The sequence below is a fragment of the Pleurodeles waltl genome, chromosome 3_2, assembly GCF_031143425.1.
Source record: "Pleurodeles waltl isolate 20211129_DDA chromosome 3_2, aPleWal1.hap1.20221129, whole genome shotgun sequence".
In the NCBI taxonomy this organism is placed as follows: Eukaryota; Metazoa; Chordata; class Amphibia; order Caudata; family Salamandridae; genus Pleurodeles; species Pleurodeles waltl.
Window position 1 is genome coordinate 31,824,025 of NC_090441.1, and position 16,058 is coordinate 31,840,082.

General features: G+C 46.5%; 1 protein-coding gene across 1 annotated transcript in view; it reads right to left on the reverse strand.

The window, feature by feature from the left end:
• NUP88 (nucleoporin 88) overlaps window positions 1–16,058 on the reverse strand; it is a 249,669-nt gene that overhangs the window by 34,246 nt on the left and 199,365 nt on the right. The window contains exons 13-15 of the mRNA XM_069226670.1: window positions 15,393–15,458; window positions 15,116–15,196; window positions 6,911–7,037 (exon numbers count right to left, since the gene is read on the reverse strand). Coding sequence (XP_069082771.1) covers window positions 6,911–7,037; window positions 15,116–15,196; window positions 15,393–15,458 — 274 coding nt within the window. The remainder of the gene's footprint in view (window positions 1–6,910; window positions 7,038–15,115; window positions 15,197–15,392; window positions 15,459–16,058) is intronic.

Here is a 16,058-nt window from a genome sequence, read left to right on the forward strand (position 1 = left end):
TTTATCATAGGGTGAGCACATCAACATATATAAAACAACCTTTTGTTTTTGTCATAAAGTAACCAGTAACTATCTTCAAATGTATATTTTATACACTGACACATTCAATGTAAAAAAGTAATTGTCATTTATTTTTGTAATAAAGGGAAAAAATAAAAAAAATAAAAAAAATAAACATGTCTGAGTTTTTCTTATACTATTTTTCAGGCCACAAAGTGCAGCCATATAACCCACCACCAGGAGTCTCTGCACTGCACCTGAAGAGAACAGAGCTCCAGATTGGAGTAAAAATATGGTAAACACTGCTGAGGTCATGGATCAGTGACCCAGGAGAAATGTTACTAGGGGACTACTAAACTCCTGCAGCCCTCAACAATATCAAACTAATGTTTTCTGGTGCTCCTGTCCCATCTAGGGGCACCACAGCAAGACAAATATTTTATAAATGCCCTAGGGCATTATGTGGTGCTCCAGTGAATAATAAAGGATTGGCTCCAGCTGCTCATTTAAGAATTTTCTTCTTTTTTTTTTTTTTTTGAGTGCCCAGGTGCTCTCAGACCCCTCCTCAGGGAATGGGAGGAGGGATTTCAGGTATCCCATCCCTATTCCCTTAGAGTCTTTTTTAAAATTTCTTCAGGACAAGGGACGAAGTCCTCGAGTCCTGTAATGGCCTGCAACATTTCTTTTCATTTTGCAGCCAGCCAATCAGAACACAAGCTTCCAGAGGAACTAGGTGTCTCACATGAGAAAGAGCCACCTTGGTCAATCAGACTTTTTTTTTTTTTTTCTTTTAAGTTGCCAGAACACTGGAGTCTCGCGCGTGTCCAGCGCACCCAACGATCCAGTTACACAAAGTCTCTGAACCTTAATTTCTCAAACACTATTGAATGGATCCACATCAAATCACAAAAGAACAATTTCTGGACTAAGATCTAGCTTTCTGCCAAATTCAGTGTAAATCCATTCAGCGATTTTCGCTATATGGCTATTCAATTCCATGACAGGACCGGGGGCGAGGATTATGCTCATCTGTCTTCCCTCTTTATTTATGACAGCAAGTTCAAAGTTCATTAAGAAAACCGAAAAACTACATTGCCCATGGGACAAACGTTCCCATGACAACCACAGGCCAATCAACGCTGACTTCGACTCCGAGTGTGAGTATCCCCTGCCGCTTCCTGACGTCCTCTTTCTTCACTTCTCCGGTGCAAGGATAAGTTGCTTCTCTGCCTCTTGAATTGTTACAACTCTTTTTGCCTACGTGTTGTTCAGAGTTTTACACTCCGCGCTGGTGTGCGTTTAACTTCTTCCTCGGAGCTGTTGCTAAGGACACGTTTACCCGCAACAGGCTGTTTCAGCCCGAGCGCAGATTCACCTCACGGTGACGCGTCAGCTCCTCCAGAGGGCACTCTTTTGCGCCGCTCTGGTTTGACAGCGCATTTTCCAACATTTCGAACTCTCTCGAGCATTGGAAAAAGTGTGCGTTAGGGGTTTTCTTATAAGCCTAGGCTTATTTCAACCCCTCCAAAACTATACGCCTGGTGGCAGGACTGACACCGTTTTACGGTAAGGGACTCTGCCTGATTTAACTACGCACGATCTAGGGAGCGCGTCAGAAGACCGCTTGGTCTCCTTTTGGCCCTATTTAGCAACAGATAAGTGGGGGTGCGCCCTTTATATCTGTAGGGTGTTTGGTCTGTTGCACCGAGTCCTCTTATTTCACATTACACAGTCCACTCAAGATAAGGATTTTTTTCCCCACCATGTCCCTCGGGGAGGGCCCTTCACCGGCCCACTCTACCCGCTAGGGTAGACATTTTACTCTCTCAAGCTACTGCCCAGGTCCTAGCCCCCCATTAAAGAGATGGGGCACAGCTTGTTGAAAAAGTTTCTAAGGGGACTGGCATGAGTGGAGAGACGGGAGCTCGACCTTCATCCAAGTCGGTTGCACCTCCCAAGAAATCATGCAAGCGCAACACGGGGCACCTGGACAGCTTCCAGCACCTCGCGGAAGTTTGTTCTATGAGTGTGCGCGCGCCTAAGCGCCTACCCTGCTGGGAGGGATTGCTACCCAGACTGACGGGTGACGTGGTGCACCACTTATTTGACCCTGATAGTGGGTCACCTAAACGGGTAGAGGAGGACTCTGAGGGGGACACGTCCTCTGCTGAGGAACATGACTCCGGTCGCCCCTGGCGTCCCGGGGCCAACGCGCCAGATCTGCTGGAGTCCGAGGGCTCTGGCTCGGATATGTTTGAACCCGAGGGCATTTACCACCCTAGGTCCTCGGAATGGAGACCGGAGCAGAAGGTAACTGAATATGTAGCCAGTAAGATCAGGCAACCTCTAGACAAGGAGGTTAGGGCCTGTCTGAAGGCTGAATGCCCGCACCCTACCTCACCGGATAAGTTGGCGGCCACTCCGGACTTAGACCCGAAAAAGTCTGTACTTTTTTTGCCAAATATACTAAGAACCCTAAGAAGGACATTGACCGGTCCTGGAGGGCTTGCCAGGACAAGCTTCTAGATGTGTTAGGACCCCTAACGCAAATTATTCAATTGGCCGAACACGCCAGACACACGGACACTCCTCTGCCCACGGATGTCGTGGCCGGGTGGGCCCAGAGGGCTGTTTGTCTTTTGGGAAACGCGAATTCCGCCATTTCGGCGGAGAGACGCCGATCCTTACTCATCAAAATTGACCCCAAGTTGGAGGAGGTGTCCAATTCAGAGGCAGGGGCGATCCCCCAGGGCAACTTATTTGAAGACCCTTTTGTTAGGGAATTGCGTAAATTCGTCGCCACCTTTTCGGTGTTAGATAAAGCACAATCATCTATCAAAAAGATCTGCCCAAGCAAGGTTTTTGGAAGGGCCGCAAGAGGTAGGGGTCGCTCCTGCAACGGCCTTCCCCAACAAGGCCCCCATCTCCTATGGCTACAGAAATAACGGCTGTCGGGATGGTCACCAACGCGCTTTCTTCCCCAATCGGGTTAGAGGGAAATCTAGGACCCGATGGAGAGCCAGCGGCGAGACGAATGCCCCAGGAGGCCCTTCGGGTAAGGATTACCCTTTCTTCCCCTCAGTGTATAGGAGGGAGACTTCGTTTTTTCAGGCACCATTGAGGATGTATGACTTCGGATTCTTGGGTATTACAGACTGTATCAGGGTTCCACATAGAATTCTGGGGAACATTGGCCCAGGAACGGTCACCGAGACCCCTGACTTTTGACACTGGAGTCCGCTCTCAGACTCAGAAGTGCGCAACCTTCTTCGGAAGGGGGCTATCTGTCCATGGCAATCGGACACTAGACCTATAGCCAGTGAATTTACTTCAAGGACTTCTGGACTGTTTGGTTTCACTAAAATGCTGAATAGCAAATTCTCAGCCAATGGGACAACAGTGCATGTTAAGGTGTAGTAATGTTGCTAAATAGCTGGCCCTCTATTTCAATAGCCTATGGTTTTGAATTCAAAAACGGACAATTTAGTGGGCCTAAAGTCTCAACTGACGATTTCCCAGATCACAAATAGTAAAATAAAACACTTTGTTGACCCCAGAACCCATCAACCAGTCCACAAAGTTATCACGCCATCAGACAGAACAATGATGTTTTAGAGGTTAATATTAGGGCACCCAGTACATCAACTGGATCCAAGAGGGACACTTTTCTGGTCTCTGGGACCAGTGGCAGAGCCAACTGGTCTCCTAGCTTTCCAAGGCAGATATATGTGACAGAGTGTCAGCTCTTAACAGGACTTCCCAAGGAGACCGTGTTGGGAGCAGGGCCCTGTAACTGTCCATTGCAGTACAGTTGTATCAGTGACAGAGCACAGAGGAAACCAAACCGACCCGAACGCTTCAACAATTCCAACTGGAGTTTAGGGTTATGGACTAGCTGTGAATCTGAATGATTATATATCCAAATCCCACAAGGGCTGGAGAAATGATTCCTCTGGTTCCAGAGCACGGACAGTAGCATCCAGCCAACATGACTGCAACCCATACCAATCATACCAAACTTTTTTCATTCATGGATTCTATACAAACATTAGGAAACAGATAAATAAAAAAGGCAGTAGGGCGAATATTTATATTTAATAAATATGTAACTTATCAAAGAACACAAATTATCAGTAATCTAAAACAGTTTAGCAAATATTGACAAATTATACTCAATTCCTTCTTAGTATTATTTGGCAAAGCTATCCCATGTTGGAATTCTGGCCATCTTATTAAACACGCTTTAAACAAGAGATGTTCAGCTGACTTTCAAATGTTTGTTATACGAGAACACGCTACTGACATGACAATGGAACTCTTCTGAGTTGCGTTTACTTAAGCATTCAACAGAAGAGGTGCTCCTTACCAATCTAATGTACAGGATCAGCATAACTGACTTCTAAACATTTTTATAAGAAGGACTGTCTGCCAATATTTTTAAATGCAGCAAGGCCAGACCATAGATCCCAATTTTCCAATGTTTGAATTTTGACACCAAGGACAAGGATCTGAAAAATGTGAGTTCATCCTATGGAGTCTAGCTTGTGTCTAATAATAAATACTATAAAGCTGCATTCTGTGCAAGTTTGAACAGTGAACACATTTGTGATTGAATTTACATAAATGTTGCCAAAAGGTTGTTTCTATAACTAGCCCAACATCCTTATGGCATTTCACTTATATGGGTTTCCACCTTGTTATGAGATCTGGTCAAGAAAAAAACGAGTATTATGAGGTGGAGTTTTGGGAAAAAAAATATCTGGGCTCAAAAAGCAGACTTATAATATCAGAGGTTGCTTCTAGCTCATGCAGGTAAAAGGGGCAAAGAACATCTGACAAAGAGAATGCTATTTGATTTGCCTGATACTTTAAGGGCCTCAAAGACATGAGTCAGTTTAAGTGACAAGCAAGAAAGTAATTCTTTAGATGAAAAACGTTCACCAATTTCCAAATGCCCAAGGTTTTGTTGTCAGTAAATGGGGAAAATAGCTCTACAGTCCAAGTCAGGCTCTAATTTAGGTTGGTGAGATGCTTAAACAAAGCACATTTTGAAGTTTGTTGAATTAAAAAAAACATTCAAGGTAGAAAAAGCCTTTTGGACTAAGCATATAATGAAGAATGAAATTGAGCCTTAAGTAGAGTTTACACCAGTAAACTGTAATGGCCTGCCAACTCAAAAACAGATGATTTGGCATCAGCAAAAAATTAATTGTTTTCTAAACTTTACACTTAATTTTATGTTACTCTGATTCTGGGTTACAGCTTTCGACAGGTTGAATACCCAGAGAAAGGATTGTGAAACACTGAGAGAGACTTGATAAAAGAGCCAGAGATGGTTGAAGAGATGGGTCATCCCTGGTGAGTCCCCCTGGTGATTTCTACAATGCTGGCCTCAGATGAACTGATTACTCACTTCCCCAGCTTCCTACAGAAAGGTTATTAACCTTGTGAGGTGGGAAGAAAAATTAATGTTTGTCATTACCATAAATTAAAAAAAAATCTACCTCACAAGATCAATCACCGTCTCTGCTTTAACAAAATGATTACTGCTGGAGTTCGCATTTGCAAAAAAGAAAATATCTGTATTGTATAAAACGAGGGTTGGTTTCCGGGAAGAAATAAACCCAAGAAAGATGGATCACCTGGACAGTGACTGCTACAATTCTACTGCCCACTGGTTCTGCCAAGGTCTTATAGGCTAGGACAGACTTCATTATTGGAGAAAATATGGTCACATATCTCTTGTTTTTTTTATACTATTTACTACCTGGCTCTTTTGGTTTATATTGCTGTCATCACACTGGCAATATCTGAGGTTTGGGATTTTTGGGACTGTCATCACTAATTTTGATGCACTGAATATTTGAGACCTCTTCTTCAGTCATGGAGTGGATTCAGGATTTGTTGTTACTGTCTAGATATGAAATACTGGGTGATCTCTCTCTCTCACTCTCACTCACACATGGATGTGCCAAGATGGTGTGGTCGCAATCAGTAAATGCCGTATCTATCTCACTGCACTGGCTCCTGCTGACTCTGATCTAACGTGTGGCACCTTGGATCTTACATGAAGCGCTCCTCCACTGAGATGCTGACCCCTGCAGCTCTCTTATACCAGTCACCATTGTCTTCAGCCTGCTGGGGGGAATCTGCATGGAGCAGTTCTTCTTCCCTTCCCTTAACTATTGGTGCAGAGCATGAAGGGCAATGCAGAGGAGCAAAAGTGTGGCCACAACGAGTGCTCAACAAGTTGAGCAATCAGCTGGTGACAATCCGGAGACTACAAAATCAGACCAATGGTATGTGCAGAGATACTTGGAGGAGGGCACTGGGCAGCATGTAGTGCTTTTTTATTGCTGAGACTGTTCTCTTGGTATATATGGGTATCTTGTGTGTGTACAGTAGGTGCCCCCACTATCGAGAGCCGGGATCTAGTGAGCACTGCGGAGGCGCTCTGGGTAACAGCGGATGCTGCTTGTGACCTTCCGAGATACTCCAGCACATCACACACATGTATTAACAAAAAAAAAAAGTTTGCCCTGAGGACTAATGAAGCAATACTCTTCTGAACTCTTGAGGAAAGCTAAAGTCCAGGGCAAAGCTTTAAAGGGCACCAAGCATCATACGCATATAGGGACTGCCTTGAAAGCCAGGGTCTAAAACTTCTGAGGTGGAACAGCAGGCTGCCTTTGTAAATAAACCGCCTCCTACTGAGAACACAGAAGAGGCAGTGGTTTTTGGGCATGCAGTAGCACCAATGGAGGGCACGAATGTCATGAATTCTGCCTGCTCACCGATAGCCGATGTAACATGGAGAGTGGGACTTTTATCACCAGACGAGGCGTATTGTTTGGGAATCTCTCCTTTTTGTCATAACACATTGCATTGTTTCTAATGCCTATTCACTTACCTGTTTAATAGCTGTTCCCAGGTTGTCCAGTTGATCGCTCATCATCTGTAATTCCTTCCTCATATCCCTCTCACTATCCGATAGAACTGGGAGCTGGGAATGAAAGCTACGCAATACTTTTTTCATCCTTTAGGAAAGATAGTGAATGAATGTTTGAATGTGAACACAACAAAATAATGAAGCACTCAATATACAGGGATGAAGAAGAACTATGTAAACGCTTCCCAGTTACAAAAAATGTCAGCATCCGTATATTGCACAGGAAATCATTTTGTATAGGAACAATAAAGAAATATGCATATTAACAAGCATTTTGCATCTGTGTTCAATGACTTCAGAGCTTTAATTCACACACTACTTCTCTTCACAAATTCCTGTGGCTTTATTACTGTTCTCCCTCTCTCTTGTCCTCCCTCCCGATCCCTCTCTAGTTTCGCCTGCTCCTTCCGTTTTTTGCATTCTCACTCTTTGCTCTTTTTGCCTCTTGCTCTTTTTAATCTTTGCTCTTTTTTGTTCTTTTTCGCCTGTTACTCTTTTGCCCTTTGTGCCTTTTCACTCCGATTTTCACTCTTTTGCCTCCTGCTCTTTTGTTGCTCCTTTGCCTTTTCTCTCTGATTCCTGCTCTTTTAACTCTGACCCTTTCCTCTTTTGCTAGTTCACCTTGTGTCATTCTCTGATTTATGCCCTGACCCCCTTTCTTGCTCTTTCCTTTTGCTCTTTTTCCTGTGCCTTTTGCCATTTCTTTTGTGCCTCCTTCCTCCTTGTGCCCTTCCCACGCTCCTTTCTCTCATCCCCCTCCTGCACCCTGTCCCTTCTACCCCCACACTCCAGCTAAGCCCTGTCCACCACCCCTATGCTCCTCCCCCCTACCAAGACCTATTTAACGGTGTCCGCACAGCAGACCAGGCATTAAGCAAGTGCTAGGTCCAGCCCTCCCTGGACTTACCTGTGATCGGTCTTCCAACCGGTCAAGGCCCATGCAAACCCGGCTCCTGTGACTTAAGGCACCCATTTCGTTCTCCTACTATCGCATGCTCTCTCACCCACACTCTCGTGCCAGTATGCCTTTTGCATTGTGCTTCTTTTTATATCTTTTCACTCTTTGATCTTTTTGCCTCTTGCTATTTTGTCTTTTGTGTGCCCTTTCGCTGTTTACACTTCTGCCTTTGTGCCTTTTCTCTGATTCCTGTTCTTTTTTCCTCTTGCCTTTTTCCTGCTTGCTCTCCCACCTTTTGTGCCTTTACGACTCTTGCCTCTCACCCCTTTTCTTTCTCTCGTCCCTTTTGCTATCTTTTACTGTGCCTTTTGCCATCTCTTTGGTGCCTTTTTCCTCTTCACGGGCTTCTTTTCCTGCCTACCGCCACCATCCCCACTCCTTAACTTTTCTTACCTGCACCTCCAGTTCTTTTACGTGCTCTCGCTAAGCCTCCGCCAATACCTGCTGCAATCCTCACCCTTCCAGGACCTACTTAACAGCAGCCGCTGCACAGAAGCATCGCTGGTGTGCCAAAGGCAAGCCCATCTACACCTAGACCATGCCCAGTGCCACAAACCCTGGTCCAACTGCTCCCCAAGTGGTACTCCGTAGCATCCCTCCAGTATCTCAGCCCTGGACACCAACTTACCCGCATCCGCCCTGCCGCATAACACAGACAGAGCCTTCACTTTTACCCACTGCCATTTTGCACAAAGTAACTCAACCACCAAGCTAGCACCGTGAACACACCCACACCTCCAACTCCCACTCCCACTCCCACTAGCAAAAAAGCACGCCAAGACGGACTAACGTATATACGCCTCAACACCCACTTGTTCAGCAAGCATGCAACAGAAATCTGAGACCTACTGGATAACCACGCCCCAGACCACCTCTTCCTCACAGAAACGTGGCTGATCACCATGTCAGCAACCGACATTGACATTGCCATCCAGGTAGGATAAAAGATTGCATGACAAGACCGCCACAACAAACAAGGAGGAGAAATAGCATTCATTTTCAAAGAAGGCATCAAATGCACCACAGCCACCAAGAAAGTGACCCCATTCAGGGATTAAGTACATGGCAAACTGTGAAACTCCGTAAATTTTACCCTGCACAGAACCCCCTGTCTACTGTCCCCCTGGACCACAAGCAGGCCTCACTAACAACGTTGCAGATTTTGCTGCCCCTTTCACCATCAACTCCAAAGCCTACAACATCCTAGGAGATCTCACCCTCTACAAGGAAGATCAGACCAACACCAGCTCAGCCACACTCAAAAGCCTAAGAAACCACAGACTGAGAACACGTTGCCAAACCCACACACTCCTCCAGACACCGTCGTCCCCACCTTCAAAGGCATCAAAGTCACAGTAACTAAGCCATTGTCCACTTCTAGATCAACATACTTCACCAAACGAAACCTACCAACAGGCATTGCCAGCCACAGCTGGTGCAGTATCACGGAATCGGACTTGTCACACACCCTATGTATGAAGCAACCCAACCCCACCATAACTTAAACAGAGACATCAAACAACTGAAAAAGTGGATGGCAGACTGTGACTTGGACTCTCTCCAAACTTACCTGGTGGGTCTATGGCTGGTGACATTAGCAGAGCAGGATGGTGCGGAAATAGGTGCCATCAAAGCCCTGGCGACGGGGAAAACCCAGCGAACAGATGGCCTCCCGCCAGAATTCTATCAGAGATTTACCAGCACCCTTGCGACCACACTGGTAGAGATGTATACAGAGGCCTATGAGAACGGAAGTGAGGAACCCACTGCGGCCGCGATCTTACAATCCATGCTGATTCTTGGGGGCAGATCCCACCTGGTAGCATGGTTCTACAGAGCCCTGAATGGGATGATAGACCGATCATTGGAGGGATTAAGACGTAAGTGGGACACGGATCTAGGTAGACAGATGCTGAGTGGGCCTGAATTCTGGCATACCCAAACAAAATCTCACAAAACACACGCTTGAAGTATTTCCAGGATAACTATGTCCATAGGACCTATCTTACCCCGCATAGAATGAATCAGATATACTGTGTAACATCAGGTGTGTAGGTGTGTGTGTGTCTGTGTCTGTGTCGTACTTGGCTTAATAGCACCCTGGCCAGGCAGCTGGATAATGGCCCAGCTGTCTGCTTACTGGGACTTTTTGATATGCGCGCCCCGCCCCGCCCCGCCCCCGCCCCCTGTCCCCCCCCTCCAAAAAAAAAAAGAAGTGGGGAACAGGTTTATTGACCTGGCATTGGGACTAGCACGTAGGAGGGTAGCAATGGCCTGGAAGAATAGTAATGGACCTAGGTTGAGCACACGGGTGGCAGATGTTGCTTGCTGGGCTAAGGGGGAAGAAAGGGCACTTCAGAGGGAAGAAATGAGAGGGATGATGAACAGACGGATGGTCCCCCTTTGGGCGGAGGTGGTGAGAACATGCGACACTCTTGAGGCGACTATGGATGACACTGCAGATGGACTGCTTAACCTGCGGAGTTAGGACTTAAGCAACCTCAGCCCTGTGGGACATCCCTGAATGATCATGCCCAGCCCTCAACCCCTGCCCCTCCCCCACAGCCCACCCCCTAGTTAGACCCCATGCAATCGCAGGCACACCCACATGCCAAGTAGTTCGGTTCAGCAGTGCTGGTTAACTGTTTCAAAGTTGCCATGGAAAGGTGACTTATACAGCCATGTAGCCTGCTACGATTCTGTGAATAAAATGATGTACCATCTGAAATGCCAATAAATAAACACGTTAAAAAAAGAAATCTTTGCTATTGTCAAAGACTTCATGGTCCCAGACTCCACCCCCAACAGCATCATCACTCCCCAAGACCTAGGAGACAATTTATCTGAATTCTTAGGTATTCTTCAGCAACAAAATCAAAACTGCGTACAACAATTTCAACCCTAAACCGAACCCCAGCAGCCTCGCCTCCAGCCTATCCACAAAAAAACTCAGAAGTGCCCTGACACAATGGAAAACAATCTCAATGGAAGAAACAGTCAACATCATGGGAACCAGCCACTCCAGGGCCCCGATGGACCCTTGCCCCCCCTGTGCACCTCACAGACCAGCAAAGCACTCACCTGAACACTTCCATCACCACCACCACATTCATGGAGACCTGGAAACAGGCAGTGGTCAATGCACTACTAAAGAAACATTTGGCTATCAAACTATAGGCCAATCTCGCAACTATCATACCTAGTCAAGGTCATGGAGAAAGCAATTAACAGACGATTAGTCAACCACCTCAACCTACACCAACTCCTGGACACCACTTGTAAAGAAATGGCTCCCTGTTGCAGTTACCCCCCACTTTTGGCCTGATACTGATGCTGACTTGACTGAGAAGTGTGCTGGGACCCTGCTAACCAGGCCCCAGCACCAGTGTTCTTTCACCTAAAATGTACAGTTGTTTCCACAATTGGCACAACCCTGGCACCCAGGTAAGTCCCTTGTAACTGGTACCCCTGGTACCAAGGGCCCTGATGCCAGGGAAGGTCTCTAAGGGCTGCAGCATGTCTTATGCCACCCTAGGGACCCCTCACTCAGCACAGACACACTGCTTGCCAGCTTGTGTGTGTTGGTGAGGACAAAACGAGTAAGTCGACATGGCACTCCCCTCAGGGTGCCATGCCAACCTCACACTGCCTGTGGCATAGGTAAGTCACCCCTCTAGCAGTCCTTACAGCCCTAAGGCAGAGTGCACTATACCACAGGTGAGGGCATAGGTGCATGAGCACTATGCCCCTACAGTGTCTAAGCAAAACCTTAGACATTGTAAGTGCAGGGTAGCCATAAGAATATATGGTCTGGGAGTCTGTCAAAAACGAACTCCACAGCTCCATAATGGCTACACTGAATACTGGGAAGTTTAGTATCAAACTTCTCAGAATAATAAACCCACACTGATGCCAGTGTTGGATTTATTAAAAAATGCACACACAGGGCATCTTAGAGATGCCCCCTGTATTTTACCCAATTGTTCAGTGTAGGCTGACTGGTTCCAGCAGCCTGCCACAACCGAGACATGTTGCTGGCCCCATGGGGAGAGTTGCCTTTGTCACTCTGAGGCCAGTAACAAAGCCTGCACTGGGTGGAGATGCTAACACCTCCCCCAGGCAGGAGCTGTCACACCTGGCGGTGAGCCTCAAAGGCTCCCCCCTTTGTGCCAGCACCGCAGGACACTCCAGCTAGTGGAGTTGCCCGCCCCCTCCGGCCACGGCCCTCACTTTTGGCGGCAAGGCCGGAGAAAATAATGAGAATAACAAGGAGGAGTCACTGGCCAGTCAGGACAGCCCCTAAGGTGTCCTGAGCTGAAGTGACTCTAACTTTTAGAAATCCTCCATCTTGCAGATGGAGGATTCCCCAATAGGATTAGGGATGTGACCCCCTCCTCTTGGGAGGAGGCACAAAGAGGGTGTACCCACCCTCAGGGCTAGTAGCCATTGGCTACTAACCCCCCAGACCTAAACACGCCCTTAAATTTAGTATTTAAGGGCTTCCCTGAACCTAAGAATTTAGATTCCTGCAACTTACCGAAGAAGAAGACTGCTGAGCTGAAAACCCCTGCAGAAGAAGAAAGAAGACACCAACTGCTTTGGCCCCAGTCCTACCGGCCTGTCTCCTGCCTTCTAAAGAACCCTGCTCCAGCGACGCTTTCTCCAGGACCAGCGACCTCTGAATCCTCAGAGGACTGCCCTGCTTCCAAGAGACCAAGAAACTCCCGAGGACAGCGGCACTGCTCCAAAAGAACTGCAACTTTGTTTCAAGGAGCAGATTTAAAGACCCCTGCAACTCCCCGCAAGAAGCGTGAGACTTGCAACACTGCACCCGGCGACCCCGACTCGACTGGTGGAGAACCAACACCTCAGGGAGGACCCTCCGGCGACTCCGAGATCGTGAGTAACCAAAGTTGTCCCCCCTGAGCCTCCACAGCGACGCCTGCAGAGGGAATCCCGAGGCTCCCCCTGACCGAGACTGCCGGAACTCCCTTTCCCGACGGCTGGAAAAGACTCTGCACCCGCAGCCCCCAGCACCGAAAGGAACGGAACTCCTGTGCAGGAGTGACCCCCAGGAGGCCCTCTCCCTTGCCCAGGTGGTGGCTACCCCGAGGAGCCCCCCCTTGCCTGCCTTCAACGCTGAAGAGATCCCTTGATCTCTCATTGATTTACATTGAAAACCCGACGCTTGTTTCTACACTGCACCCGGCCGCCCCAGTGTCGCTGAGGGTGTACTTTTTGTGTGAACTTGTGTCCCCCACGGTGCCCTACAAAACCCCCCTGGTCTGCCCTCCGAAGACGCGGGTACTTACCTGCTGGCAGACCGGAACCGGGGCACCCCCTTCTCTCCATTGAAGCCTATGCGTTTTGGGCACCTCTTTGACCTCTGCACCTGACCGGCCCTGAGCTGCTGGTGTGGTAACTTTGGGGTTGCTCTGAACCCCCAACGGTGGGCTACCTTGGACCCAAACCTGAGACTTGTAAGTGATTTACTTACCTGACAAAACTAACAAAAACTTACCTCCCCCAGGAACTGTGAAAATTGCACTAAGTGTCCACTTTTAAAACAGCTTATTGTGTTTTATGTGAAAAGTATACATGCTAAAGTAATGATTCAAAGTTCCTAAAGTACTTACCTGCAATACCTTTCAAATGAGATATTACATGTAGAATTTGAACCTGTGGTTCTTAAAATAAACTAAGAAAAGATATTTTTCTATAACAAAACCTATTGGCTGGATTTGTCTCTGAGTGTGTGTTCCTCATTTATTGCCTGTGGGTATGTACAACAAATGCTTAACACTACTCCTTTGATAAGCCTACTGCTCGACCACACTACCACAAAATAGAGCATTAGTATTATCTCTTTTGCCACTATCTTACCTCTAAGGGGAACCCTTGGACGCTGTGCATACTATTCCTTACTTTGAAATAGTACATACAGAGCCAACTTCCTACACCACTCAATCAGACTTTAGACCCAATCACAGCATCAAGACGGCACCCATCACAACAACCAACAACATCAGGATGATCACAGACTGAGGAGAAAAAAAAGCAGCCATCATCCTGCTCTGCCTCTCCGTGGGCTCTGACACGGTCTCCCACTCCACTCTAATGAAAAGATTTCACAGGACAGGCATCCAAGGACTCGTTCTCAACTGGATCTGCTTCTCCCTCACAGGAAAAACACACAATTTAAGCATGGCACCCTACATGTCAGAAGCCAGGAACCTCATCTGTGGTGTCCCCCTAAGAATCATCTCTCAGCCTGACTTTGTTTAACATCTATATGACCCCACTGGATGGAATAATCCGATCGTAGGGCACCAACATTCTCTCCTACGCACACAACACCCAACTGATACCCTCCTTTATGGACAAGTCTCCCATGACAAAAAAACACAACTTTGTCACCTGCATGTCCGCAGTTGCCAGTTGCATGAGATCCAATTGCTTCAAGCTCAACTCAGGTAAAACTGAAATCGTGACTTTTGGAAGACGACCTCTCCATGGGGTGCCATCTGTGGATATCAGACCCTGGATCCACACCAACCTCCACCAGTCAGTCAGAAACTTAAGAATCATCCTTGATGACAAGTCCAACATGCCAGCCCAGGTCAACAGAGTGACCTCTACCTGCTGCCGCATCCTGAGCATGCTGTGAAAAATCTTCTAGTGGCTACCACAGAACACCAGGAAAACAGTCCCACAGGCTTTCATTACCAGAGATGCAATGCACTCTGTATGTTGGAATCCAAACCATTGAAAGTGCTGCAGCAAGACTTGTTCTCGACCTACCAACCCATACCCACATCACACGGAACTTCACTGGCTCCCCATACACAAGCACATTCATTTCAAACTAAATACACACATAGCACTATACAACACAGGCTACGCCCATCTGAACAGCCTCCTGCACTTTCACCAACCCTTCAGGCACCTCAGCTCAATGCACTCTCATTAGTGCACATAACCTGCATACACAAACAATTAGCAGGAGTTTGCGCCTTCTACATCTCTCCGAAAGCATGGAATGACTACCCACAGCACATCAGAGCCCCCTCATTGCTTCTAGAGTTCCGCAAGAAGCTGAAGACTTGGCTTTTCAAATAAATCTCCTGGAAGACCACTGCCTACTCACCTGCAAAGCACCTAGATATCCTCATGGGTGATTAGAATGCTATACAAATAACATAACATACCTGCTCATGATATCCTCCTGCTTCTCTTTGGCATCTTCGTATTTGTCTGCCAAGCGCTCTGCCATTTCTCTGAGGCTTTTCCTAACAATAAAATGAAAAATAGTCAGCGACAAACCAAAGTAGAGTATGACCTTCACAGGAAAATGGTGCTGTAAGTGAAAGCATGTCATCTGGTTCATTAGGTTTTTGGATCAAGACTTTACTATAAAAATACCAGTGACCACACATATAGGTACATTCTGTTTTTGAAACTCAGTATCGGAACCAATAAACATACCTCTCCTCTCTGCAGATGTTGAGATCTTCAAGCTGTTTGGTCTTCTGGCCAATCAAAAACTTTACCCTTTAATGGAAGAACAAAATAAAACCATGCTAAAACTATATGTATTGCTTTTTGAAACTGTAGGACTAGAGGATTCAGACTACAAATGATAAGAGACTTGAATGTGTACCTTGTATCAACTATGCAGACCCCTTACAAAGCCATCCTCTTTCCCGTGCCAGTGTATTTTTGTAGAAATCTAATGTGTGTTATTTTACATTGATGGGCTGTTTTTTTTTCCCCAACGTTGTTTAATGTAAGTGCAATGGAAAAGAGCAGGCACGGGTGACATGGACATAAGGATTGCAGTTATTTGTTTTTACTTTTAAATGTGTTATTTTGTACATTGCAATAAAATATGTTAGAATGATCAGGTCTCGAAAATTCAGAAACATTTTACTAGACCTGCAGGTCGAGTAACTTGAATAATCTACTCAACCTAACAGTAATGTACCTGATCCGTAAACGGGTTTCAAATTGTGTGATCCTAGGCAAATAGTTTAAAGAGCCACCTTTTTCTTCATTCTCAGATATGAATGGACCTTCAAATATGTGAGCTAAGCGTTTCTGCAGTACAAAAAAAACTCTTTTGTTTGATTAAGTAGACTAATGTTTGCAGCA